This window comes from Tachyglossus aculeatus, chromosome 9 (genome assembly GCF_015852505.1).
Source record: "Tachyglossus aculeatus isolate mTacAcu1 chromosome 9, mTacAcu1.pri, whole genome shotgun sequence".
NCBI lineage: Eukaryota > Metazoa > Chordata > Mammalia > Monotremata > Tachyglossidae > Tachyglossus > Tachyglossus aculeatus.
In genome coordinates, this window is record NC_052074.1 from 13,913,530 (window position 1) to 13,926,720 (window position 13,191).

The 13,191-nt window shown below is 43.2% G+C and overlaps 1 protein-coding gene across 1 annotated transcript in view; it reads left to right on the forward strand.

Annotated features, from left to right (window-relative positions):
* Window positions 1-264: 264 nt before the first annotated feature.
* PLEK (pleckstrin) overlaps window positions 265-13,191 on the forward strand; it is a 29,927-nt gene continuing 17,000 nt past the window's right edge. The window contains exon 1 of the mRNA XM_038751484.1: window positions 265-334. Coding sequence (XP_038607412.1) covers window positions 293-334 — 42 coding nt within the window. The 5' untranslated portion in view covers window positions 265-292. The remainder of the gene's footprint in view (window positions 335-13,191) is intronic.

A 13,191-nucleotide genomic window follows, 5' to 3' on the forward strand; every position in this document is an offset into this window, starting at 1 on the left:
ATTATTCCTCTCATATGACATCTGGGAAATTTTTTTTTAACTCGGCTGTCCTTTTTTATGAGACTTGTTCCCCAAAAATGAGCGCAGTGAATAGGCATCTTGCTCCTCGCTTCCTTATTCGCGGCTTCCAACTCAGTAAGGGGAAGCAGACTCTCCCCCATGTGACTGGTGGGCAGGGCGGAAATTTCAAAGTGACACTATTGTAGAAAGAGTCCCCCGCCTCCCACTGCCTGGTCTGCCAGATGTGTTCGGGCTTCCTTGGCGACCAGAGTGCAGAGAGGATTGGGCAGACATGGAGCCGAAGCGCATCAGAGAAGGCTACCTCGTGAAAAAGGTGAGGACCAATTTTGTACAGTTCCCAGCCAGCAGGAAATCTGGGGCCAGATAAGGGCAGATTTGGGACACATTTTCTTTTTGCTTGTTTCATACTATCATTGTTTCATAATATTTTGGTACACGTTTGCACACATTCAGCGCTCAATAAATACGATTGAATGAATGAATAAGAGAATCCCATATCAAAGGAATGATATTATTGTTCCAAGAAAATTCCTCCGAGAGGAGGATGGTCATTTTTTTCCCCTCTTAATAATAAGTGCTGGGGTAAAATACAAGTTAATCAGGTTGGGCACGGTCCCTGTCCCATATGGGACTCACTGTCTAAGCAGAAGGGAGGATTGGTGTTGAATCACCATTCTACAGTTGAAGAAACCAAGGCCCAGAGAAGTTAAGAAACTTGCCCAAAGTCACCCAGCAGAGAATTGGCACAGCTAGGATTAGAATCTTTTTTTTACAGGAAAGGAACTGTTCAGTCAATAAAAACAGGGAAATTGAGTCTCTTAGCCTCAAACTCTCAGTAGGGAGAGACAAGTGAGATGGGAGGTAGCGTCTGTCTTCATCTGCCCCATATAAAGAGTTTTAAGTCCAGTTTGGGACACCATCTTTAAAAGGATTTGGAGCAACTGGAGAGGAGACAGGGAAGAGTGACCAAAGTGGTTAAAGTGATGGAGAAGAGTCCTATGAGGAAAGACTGACAGAATTGAGGTTGTTTAATTTGGAAAAGAAATGGCTAAGGGAAGTAGGGCAGCAAGAAGAGGAATTTATAATTGTCCTTAAGCATACGGTTGGTTTTTTATGGAGAGAGAATTCTCCTTGCCAACTGAGAATACAACAAGAGGAAAAGGACTTGACTCCTTTTGAATCCTTTAGGTTAAGCATTAGAAAAACTTACTTGGCTAGGGTGATAAAGCCCTGGATATGGCTTTAAAGAGAAGTCAGGCTGTCTGGATTCCTGGAGATCTTTCTGCATCACCTTTGTGCTTGGATTTGCTCCCTTTATTTTCCCCTCCCTCAGCCCCACAGCACTTACGTACATATCCGTAATTTTATTTATTTTTATTAATGTCTGTCTCCCCATCTAGACTGTAAGCTCACTGTGGGTAAGGAACGTGTCTACCAATTCTGTTATATTATACTCTCCTGAGCACTTAGTGCAGTGCTCTGCACAAAGTAAGTGCTCAATAATGGTTGATTGACTGAAGAACTAAAAGTTGGTCCTGGATGGATTGGAGACAGGACCAGGGGAGCTCTAAGAGGTCCTTTCCCCATTTTAATGATTTTTTGATTCTCTGTTTTCTTTATGGGGTCTTAAATTAGTAGTAGTAATAATAATAATGATGGCATTTGTTAAGCGCTTACTATGTGCAAAGCACTGTACTAAGCGCTGGGGAGGATATAAGGTGATCAGTTCGTGCCACGTGGGGCCCACAATCTTAATCCCCATTTTACAGATAAGGTTACTGAGGCACAGAGAAGTTAAGTGACTTGCCCAAAGTCACACAGTTGACAAGTGGTGGAGGAGGGATTTGAACCCATGACCTCTGACTCCCAAGCCCATGCTCTTTCCACTGAGCCATGCTGCTTCTCTAGTAGTAGTAGTAGTAGTAGTAGTAGTAGTAGTAGTAGTAGTAGTAGTAGTAGTAGTAGTAGTAGTAGTAGTAGTAGTAGTAGTAGTAGTAGTAATGGTATTTATTGAATGCCCAATGAGTGTAATGCCCTGTAGTAAACACTTGGGAAACTACAAAAGAAATAAAAGCATATTCCCTAGGCAAGATGATCTTACATGCTAATGGGAGGCTCTATTTGTAGAAAGATTTACAAATAGAGTAATGGTATTTGTTAAGCGCTTACTATGTGCCAAGCACTGTACTAAATGGAGGGGTAGATACAAGATAACCAGGTTGGATACAGTTCTTGTTCCACATGGGGCTCATAGTCTTAATCTCCATTTTACAGAAGAGGTAAATGAGGCACAGAGAAGCTAAGTGACTTGTCTGTAGTCAAATGGCAAACAAATGGTGGAGCTGGGATTAGAACTCAGGTCCTTCTGACTCCCAGATTCATGCTGCATTCATTAGGCCACACTGCTTGTCCAGTAATTCATTCGATCGTATTTATTGAGCACTTACTGTGTGCAGAGCACTGTACTAAGCACTTGGGAAGTACAGTAATGGACTGGAAGTCCAGTAATCAGAGTAAATACATAAATATACAGTTGAATTTACTAAGAATGGGTATCAATGAATTTGTAAGTGCTAGAATAATAATAATAATAATGGCACTTGTTAAGCACTTACTATGTGCAAAACACTGTTCTAAGCACTGGGGAGGATACAAGGTAATCAAGTTGTCCCACGTGGGGCTCACAGACTTCATCCCCATTTTACAGATGAGGGAACTGAGGTCCAGAGAAGTTAAGTGACTTGCCCAAAGTCACACAGCTGACAATTGGTGGAGCCAGGATTTGAACCCATGACCTCTGACTCCAAAGCCCTTGCTCTTTCCACTGAGCCACGCTGCTTCACTGCTTCTGTATTGTGCTTTCCCAAGTGCTTAGTACAGTGCTCTGCACACAGTAAGCGCTAAATACAACTGACTCAGATTGGCAGCTCCTTCAGGGCAGGAAAGGGGCCTTCTCCCACCATGCCCGGAACATCATAAGTGTGGCCTGTCTTCCCCCATTAGGCATGAGTGTGTGTTTGTGTGTTTGTGTGTGTGTGTGTGTTTTCCCACTGCATCCTCCATTCCATTGTGTCCTCACGAGGTTCCCTCTGCCCCCGAGCCTCCCCACAGTGAACAAGTAGCCCAGGGATCTGCGGGTCAGATGGGCTTCTTGCTAGGGGCCAAATAAGTGGCCGTTGGGTTACTATGGCCTGGGGTGTTGGGATTAATCAGGGAAGGCATGATGGAGGAGGTGGGATTTTTAAGGGGACTTTAAAGAAAGACGTATGGTACGTCAGATTGCTTAGATTCTTTTCATCTAGCTGCTTTCCTCTAAGAAGCTAAAAAATTCTTGACTGACATTTCCTCTTGGACTCCTTTGAGGTAGCTAGAGTCCTATTATAGAGATTAGTAAATAAAAGCGAGGGGTTGAAATATTTGGGTTTTTAAAATCGTATTACTATGTGCCAGTCACTGTCCTAAGCTCTGGGGTAGATGCAAGGTAATCAGGTTGGACACAGCCCATATCCCCAGTTTACAGATGAGGTAACCGAGGCTTGCCCAGGATCATACAGCTGACAAGTGGTAGAGCCAAGATTAGAACCCGGAGCAGCGTGGCTCAGTGGCTTTGGAGTCAGAGGTCATGGGTTCAAACCCCGGCTCCGCCAATTGTCAGCTGCATGACTTTGCGCAAGTCACTTCACTTCTCTGTGCCTCAGTACCTCATCTGTAAAATGGGGATTAAGACTGTGAGCCCCCCGTGGGACAACCTGATCACCTTGTAACCTCCCCAGTTCTTAGAACAGTGATTTGCACATTGTAAGCACTTAATAAATGCCATTATTATTATTATTATTATTATTCCCAGGCCCATGCCCTATCCACTAGGTTTGCTACATGCTGGTTTGCTGAGTGACACCCAGCAAAACCAATGTGGAGACCGAGTATATGCTTGTGTGTGTGTGTATATGTATGTATATACCTATCCTTTGCTCTTGAAGAAGATGCCACTGACAATAAAGGCCACCCATGGACGTGTGTGACTGAAAAGGTCCATTTGGAAATGCACAGTATAAACTGCATTAGGCACACTCAGTTTAGATGTTCTTGTGATGCTTCTGCTCCAAAAGAGCCTCTCCTTTCTCGATTGCAGTAAGTCACGCCGGCTTGCCTGTGACAATTCACTCTCAGTTTTCTTCTGGGACGCAGCATTGCCCGAGGTTTCGTTGCACTGCACCGCTCAACAATTTCCTCTGTCCTCCTTGCTTTCTGTTTCCTAATTCCAGTTTACTGTACAGAGGCTGCCTTCGTTTCTTGCTGTTTTTCATGCTCCTCCAGGGTTCCAACCATTGTAGCTGTGCTGATCGAGTCCCGCTACCATTTATTCAGCGTCCTCCCCGCCGGCTCATGGCTATGTCTAGCCTTGTTTTGGTGAAAGGAAAGCAGGCTTTTCAATCTGTTCTCACGTGTCCTTGTGGGCACCTCCTGATCGGCTGGGAAGTTTCCCGGAATTAACAGCTGCTGTCTAGGAGCCAGCAGGCCTTTCATCTTGTTGCTCTCTGCCTGGGTGAGGGACAGATCTCAGATTTGCTAGAGTGGCAGCAGAGGAAAGGCCTCTGGGATTTCCGTTTTCCTGGGGGTTTTGATGATTCAGGTTTCTAAGTAGGGCACCGGTCAGAGTCCTGGTTTCATAAATGCTGCTTTGCCCACCCACACTCTCTATTTAAGGGTTTGTTTGGTGCTGAGGATTGGATGTGACAAATGCAGAATTGGGAGAGGACAGGCATTTTAAAGGAAAATAATCCTTTCCCAAAACACGCAAGGTCCATGTGTCACAAATCCCCATAATCTCCACAATGGCAATTTTATTGGCAGTTAGTGTTACAGAAGTAGAAACAGAATAAAGAAGAGCAGTGTGACCTAGTGAGAAAAGCATGGGCCTAAGAGTCAGAGGCCCTGAGTTCTAATTCTGGCTCTGCCACTTGCCTGATGTGTGACTTTGAACGAGTCGCTTACCTTCTCTGTGCCTCAGTGTCCTCAACTTTAAAATGGGGATTCAGTGAGGATTCGTTTCTGATGAACTGTATCTATCCCAGCTCTTAGAGCGGTGCTTGGCACATAGTAAGCACTTAGCAAATAAAACAATAATAATAATAATAATAATAATGGTAATAATAATAACAATACTATAGACATGATAGAATTTTGGTCCTAGTTGAGCCTGATTAGGAGGGAATGATAATTAATAAAGGGAAAATGGCTGGATATATCTCTTTCTTCCTAGCACATGTCCTAGGGACCAGGCAGATATTTGTCAATCATATTTATTGAGCACTTATTGCATGCAGAGCACTGTACTAAGTGCTTGGGAGAGTACAATATAACAGTATGGCAGATACCCTGTCCACAATGAGTTCACAGTTTAAGGGGGGAGGTAGACATTAATATAGATAAATAAAATTACAGATATGTACATAAGTGCTGTGGGGCTGGGAGTGGGGATGAATAAAGGGAGCAAGTCAGAATGATGCAGAAAGGAGTGGAAGAAAAGGAAAAGAGGAATAGTCAGAAAAGGCCGCTTGGAGGAGATGTGCCTTCAGTAAGGCTTTGAAGAGGGTTGGGAGGGAGAATAATTGTCAGATATGAATAGGGAGGGCATTCCAGGCCACAGGCAGGTTGTAGGTGAGTGGCTGGCAGCAAGATAGATGAAGTCGAGGTACAGTGAGAAGATTAGCATCAGGGGAGTGAAGTGTGCGGGCTGCCTTGTAGTAGGAGAGTAGTGAGGTGAGGAAGATGATTGAGGGCTTTAAAACTGATGGTGAGGAGTCTCTGTTTCTGCAGAGGTAGATGGGCAACCCCAGAGGTTCTTGAGGAGTAGGGAAATATGGTCTGAATGTTTTTGTAGAAAAATGATCTGATCAGCAAAGTGAAATATGGACTGGAGTGTGGAGAGACAGGGGGTCAGCTAGGAAGCTGTTACATTTATCAAGGCGGGATAGGATAAATGCTTGGATTAATGTGGTAGCAGTTTGGATGGAGAGGAAAGGGCAGACAAGTGGCAAATTGTCCTGTGATTGGGATGAAAGCAAAGCCACTTGTGTTACAATTTTAAAACCGGCTTGGGATTTTTTGTTTAGATGAATGAGGGTTTGGCTGGGGTCAGACTAGGCTAATGGATCCTGAAAATAAGAGTATTTTAGAACAGCCTTTTTTGCGATATTTGTTAAGTGCCTTCTATAAGCCAAACACTGCACTAAGCACTGGAGTAGATACAAGCTAATCAGGTTGGACACAGTCCACTTCCCACATGGGGCTCACAGTATCACATCCCCATTTTACAGATGAGGGACCTGAAGCTAAGTGACTTACCCAAGGTCACACAGTAGACAAGTGGCAGAATCAGAATTAGAACCCAGGTCCTTCTGACTCCTCAAAGATTGAAGATTGTCTTGAAGCCTTGAGGATTGTCGAGGACTACATACGTAAAGTCAATAACGATTTGTGGTGGGCTAGACAAAACACTTGTTGATTTTATTTCTTTTCCTCCTGGGTAACTTTGGAAGGAAGAAGGGCTCTTGTTTATTTTGCCTTGGTAGCCAGTGAATTTTATGCTTAAAATAATCTCTCACATATTGAAGGATTTTTTTTCACAGATTAATGCACTTTGATTTGTAAAGTAAATTTTCAATCAGACAACAAAAAGTCCCAGAAAATAATGAAAGCTGGCAGGTGGCCTAGTGTAATCGAGCACAATGACTGGGCATCAGAAGACCTGGGTTCTCTTCCCCACTCTGCCATTTGTCTGCTGTATGACCTTGCACAAATCACTTACCTTCTCTGTGCCTCAGTTCCCTCACCTGTAAATTGGGGATTAAATACCTGTTTCCCCTCCCCCTTAGGCTTTGAAACTAGTATGGAACAGGAACTTTGCCCAATCTGATTATCTTGTATCTGCTCCAGCACTTAGCACGGTGTTTGGCACCAAGTATGGGCTTAACAAATACCATTACTATTATAATTGATGAATGAACGATAGCACACTGATTAGGTAATAGTGGTAATAAAAGGGTGTGATTCAAACCAGGTTTTAGTGCCGGCTAAGCCCTTGCTTTGCTGTGTGATCTTGGACAAATCACTTAACCTCTCGGTTCTTCAGTTTCCTGATTTGTTAAATGGAAATCTCACGGGGGTACGTGGGCATGAATCAGATCCTGTTCAGGACCATTTTTGCCTCAATGGAAACAAAGCACTACATACTTTCATCATACATAATTCATTATTAGTGGTATATTCACTCATCTGCTCAGCGCTAGGTGAAAAATCTATTTGGTCTGGCTATTTCCTAATTTTTAATATTTGGGATCAATAGAGTTGTATAACATAGCACGAAAAATATCCTCTTCATTCTCTTTGGATTAAAATTATGCTCACCTCATCTTTGCAATGACAAGGCTGAGGGCTCTATTCATTTATATTAATGTCTATCTCCCCTTTCAACTATAAGTTTGCTGTGGGCAGGGAATGTGCCTGTTATATTGTTGTATCGTACTCTCCCAAACGCTTAGTACACTGATCTGGACACGGTAACTGCTCAATAAATACGACTGACTGACTGACCGACTGAAGAGATGAGAAATTGATGGAGTCTCCTCTTCGTACCTCCTGCAAATAAGTGTTGGGGGTAAGTGGGTTGTGGCACATTCATTTAGCTTTGAGCAATGACATTTCAGGTTTTCTGTTTTACTGAAATGTTCCCAGATGTGTCAGAAATTCAGATATATTTCTCTATCATCTGATAGAGTTATCTTGTCATGCACAAGTGGAGAGTCACCGTTGTGGTGGAGCCACGGAATGGGTTCAAAATAGAGTCTATTGGCTTGATAAACATTGGTTCATATTATCCAGACCATTCCCTTGGCTCCTAATTATCCAGCTGTTTCAAGTAACAAAAAGTTTTTACTTGTGGCATGCAAAATTGGGAAAATTTGTATTGCAGATCCCCAAAGTGCATTTTGGGGCCCGAAATCATTCAGTCGTATTAATTGAGAGTTTGCTGTGTTCAAGAGTACTGTGCTAAGCACTTGGGGAGAATACAATATAACTGAGTTAGTAGACTCATTTCCCACCCAGAGGAGTTTACAGTCTAGAGAGAATGAACTGCATTACCCAGATAATTCATTATGTAGAGGGAACCTAGAATCAAAACACAAACTGTGCTCCTGAGAAGGCCGACACCTGTAGGAGATTAAAAGAGTAACCCAATGCAATAAATAACTGCAAACCAGGAAGTGATATCCTCAAACCTCTCTTGACAAGGGTATCAACTTACTAAAGACATTGGGCAGTCAACCTTTGGTGTGCAGACTGCAGCCTGCGAGCTGTATACAGACCCAAGGGAATCAAAACACATTAGCAGTTGGGAGAGAACACAGACAGAATGAGAGAGCAAGAGCTAGAGAAAGAGAAAAAGTGAAAGACAGGGAGAAATAGAGACAGAACTAAAAGTGTGTGTGTGGAGGGGTGTGCGTGTATGTCTGTTTGTGTGTGTGCGTGAGAGAGAGAGAGAGAGAGAGAGAGAAAGAAAGAGAAAGAGTGTGTGTGTGTTTAGGGGAAGGAAGGGAGTGTTTATTCTCACATTCTCTACCCTCCTGCCCCCACCCAACCCCGTCACTCAAACAACCACGTTAGGGTGGATGGATTAGTCAGATCAGAATTCTTTTGGGCAGTTCTTGTGTCTAGGAAGAGGAACCACACTGATCAAAACCACTAGTAGCTGAAATAGCAGATATTTTCTTTACGATATGTTTCATTGTATTCATATCTACATCCCTAATGTGGAGCACATTTCCGTGATGATGGGTGTGGAAACTATCTAAAGAAACCAGTAGGATCCTGAAGACTTATCAGGGGCTTGTTCTCTTTTCCTCTCATTATCTGCACTCTCTCTATATTTCTTCCTGGGAAAAGGATACCCTTCAGAAGTCATCTGGGGGAGAGCAATACTTTCCGAAGGTATTTTAAATAGCATGATGAAGCAGGCAGTTGAAGAAGATCATCTAACTTTAAAAAAAGACAGTGAAGCAAACAAGGGGCCATATTGGCGGGATTGGATTGTCTAGTTTCAGGGTAGACTTAAATAACCTTATTAGGTGACTTATAGATACTCTGCCTTTGTTTCGAGTCTCATTTTAATGGTGAGTGTTGTTCTGTTCAAGCAGCCAGAGTGTGGAAAGGGAAGCTAAAGAAAAGGGGAAGTAGAGGAGAACTGAGGTTACAGTGAGGTATATATCAGAGGTTTTTAAAGTAAAATCCAAACTCCTACCCTTTGAAGCAGACTGAATGTCCACCGTGGCTTGGCTTCCTGGAGAACTTTGGTACCGATGGAGACAGGCCTCACTCTTGGATTCAGAGGAGGCTGGCAGAGGGCGGGCGGAGGTTGACTGTAGGGGTAATTTTGGAGACTCTTCCAACAGAGGTAAAGCTGGGAGAGTTAAATTCAACAAAACTACCAGGAAGGACCCTAACCTGGTATTTCAAAGCTCTGAATTCAAACAGAATGTCTTCAAAATGAAAGCCAGTATCAACTGTGCTTCTCATTTCTTTCTGTCTGTGGTGGTTGGAGCAGGGAAGAGGAAGAGAAAGGGTGAAGAATGAAGGTAGAATTCAGGCCAAAGGAGAACTTGAATAATGGCTGTCAGATTTGATTGTCCTGGTTCCTGATTACGTGACAAGTGTTTATCTGGCCTGAAAAAGCCACTGGTCCCATGATACTGAGGATTCCTCCCATGGTGGAACATCAGCCTGACTCAGACTGTCTGAAATCTTCCTCTCGACAGTCCCTGATAGAATTTGTCCAATCTGAAGGGGGAAAATATGAAGGTTTCACTGAAGGACCTGTAGTGATCATCAGGGAATAGAGCTTATTCAGTCCCTCCCTCACCTCGGGGGTTGGCGGCAAAGTTGTAGGAGCTCGATGGGATGGGACTCAAATAAGGAGACTGTAAGCTTCTCACAAGCAGGAGTCATGTCTACCAACTCTATTGTATCGTATTCTCCTAAGCACTTAATACAGTGCTCTGCACACAGTAAGCGCTCAATAAATACCACTGATTGATTAAGAGGAATGGGAAGTAATTTTAGGAGGCAGATTCTCCCTCTGCCTAAACTTCTCTGATAATACCACCTCCATGAGGGCTACAACCCTTTTTAGGCCTGACCTCTCATTTAGCCTGCAATCCCTCATCTTCTCTTGGCTCCAGGAATTCTCCCCTTGGATATCCCACTGGAAACTCAAACAACACGTCTGAAACTGAACTCTTCATTTTTCCTCCTAAATCCACTCCTGCTTCCAACTGCTTCCATTGTAGTCAAAAACATCACCTTCCTCACTGCCCCAGAAGCCCGCCACCTCAGTACTATCTTTTCCTCCTTGTTCTCCTTCAACTCTCACATTTATTCTACTGCCGAATCCTGTCAGTTCTTCCTAAACGGTAGCTCCTGCATCCACCCTTCCACCTCTAACCAAACAGCTACCATCCTGGTAAAAGCTCTGGTCATATTGAGGCATGAAAATTGCATCGGCCTTCTTGCCGATCTCCATCCCTCCAGTCTCTCCCCCTCTAATTTATGCTACAGATTATTTTCTTGAAGTATGGCTTGGCTCCTCGATATCCTCCACAGACTTCTTCTGTCTTTCTAAGTCAGGCAAAAAATTCTCACAATCTGTTTCAAGGTTCTCCACCAAGTCGCTCCTCATTACATATCTCCTCCCTTCATCCACTATTCCCCTACTTCTCTCTTCACTCCTCCCAAGGTAACTTTCTAACTACACCTCATTCCAAATTCTCTCATCTCTATCTCCAGAGATTGTTTGCGAAAGGCCACCTGCTTGGAGGAGGGGTTGGGGACTGTGTCCAACCTATTTATTCTGATGGTCTTGACACCTGTCTACATCTTTTGTTTTGTTGTCTGCCTCCCCCTTCTGATAATAATAATAATAATAATAATAATGACATTTGTTAAGTGCTTACTATGTGCAGAGCACTGTTCTAAGCTCTGGGGAGGATACAAGGTGATCAGGTTGTCCCATGTGGGGCTCACAGTCTTACTCCCCATTTTACAGCTGAGGTAACTGAGGCCCGGAGAAGTGAAGTGACTTGCCCAAGCTCATACAGCTGACAACTGGCAGAGCCAGGATTTGAACCCATGACCTCTGACTCCCAAGCCCGTGCTCTTTCCATGGAGCCACACTGCTTCAAGACTGTGAGCCCGTTGTTGGGTAGGGACTGTCTCTATATGTTGCTGACTTGTACTTCCCAAGTGCTTAGTACAGTGCTCTGCACACAGTAAGCTCTCAATAAATACAATTGAATGAATGAATACACTGTTCCCTGTAGTAAGTGCTTAATAAATGCCATTATTATTTTTATTATTGCCATCCTCATCTTGTCCTCTAGATTATAAGCTTTTTTGGGTAGGGAATGTTGATCAACTCTATTATACTGTACTCTCCCAAGCACTCTGCAAACAGTAAGCACTCAATAAATACGATTGATTGGTTTATGGATTATTACCAATTCAGTAGTACTCTCCCAAGCCCTTAGTACAGTTCTCTGCACACAGCACTCAAAAACACATCTGACCGATTTTAATATCTGGAAACAATGAATCAATAATCCAGTTTTTACTGAGGGCCTCCAGTTTGGAGAGCACTGTCCTTGGGAGAATATAATAAAAGTATGAGACAAAAGGTTTCTGCCCTGAAAGAGCTTATTGAGACAATGTGAAGACTTGTGTTAGCATGGGAAGGATTGGCCAATCATCTATCTGTACTGCTCGTAGCTTTTCATAGAAACCCTCTGCTGCTCTCAGATAAGTAACAGGATCCATCGGAAACAGAACGATAACCCCATTTTGGTTGAGATGGCAAATATGGAATCTTGGCCAGGGCCAAGTGGAAACAAGTGGTTACAGACAAAGAATTTAATTCCTTTCCAACTCAGATCCAGTAATTCCCTGACAGTGTAATAATAATGATTATAACAACAGCTATTACCATTATTTGCAATGCATCTACTGCGCCCATGCTCTGTGCCAAGCACTGGGGCAAAGCAAGATAATCAGCCAAGCCTTGAGTAAATTCAAATTACCTCTCAACCTCTCTTCCTCTTTTATGTGGTGATGAAGTTAAATTTTTCCTTCCTGCCTCACAGGAGGTGATGAGGTCCATTATAGAGACAAGGTTCTTATTACCTGGATGACCTTAGATTACACATTCTGGATTTTACCCTGTCCTTTCCTCAAGGTGCTTCCAATGTCTACAAAACTGCCAATAGACACAATCAATCAATCAATGGTATTTATTGAGCACTGACTGTGCGCACATTCTCCTCGGATGAGTGTGAAGGCTGTAAGACTTTTTCTAGTTTCAAGAGCCTTTTGACTTTTTAGTGTGCTGCAAACAATAAATAGAATAATAGCACCCTTTGATCTTGAATAGCGCTTTCATTTCCAAAGCCTTATCACATTACTTATTTTTATCTTTGCAAAAACCCGGTGAGGTAGATATTATTATCCTCATTTTGCAGATGAGGAAGCCAATCATGGTAAGCGCTCAGTAGATATGGTGGACAGATTGATTGATCAATGGCATTTATTGACTTATTGTGAACCAAGCACTTTATTAAGCACTTGGGGGAGACCAATGCAGCACAGTTGATAGAAACATTCCCTGCCCACAGGGAGCTTAGAGTCTAGAGGGGGAGACAGACAATACAGATAGGGGAATGGGAGAGTATGAGGATATGAACAAAAGTTCTGTGGGGCTGGAGGTCAAGTAAATGTTAAGGGCCTAAGTGGTCTAGCGGCTAGAGTATGGGTCTGGGTTCTAATCCCAGCTCTGCCACTTGTCTGCTTTTTGACCCTGGTCAAGTCACTTAACTTTTCTGTGCCTCAGTTACCTCATCTGGGAAATGAGGATTAAGACAGTGAATGCTGTGTAGGACAGGGACTGTGTCTAACCCAATTACCTCATACTATCCCTCACTTAGTACAGTGTCTGCTACATAGTAAGTGTTTAACAAATGCCACAATTATTATATTATTATTACAGATCAAAGGGCCTAAGCATCACAGAAGTGTGGGCAAATAGGAGAAATGAGGGCCTATTCAGGGAAGACTATACAGAGAGGT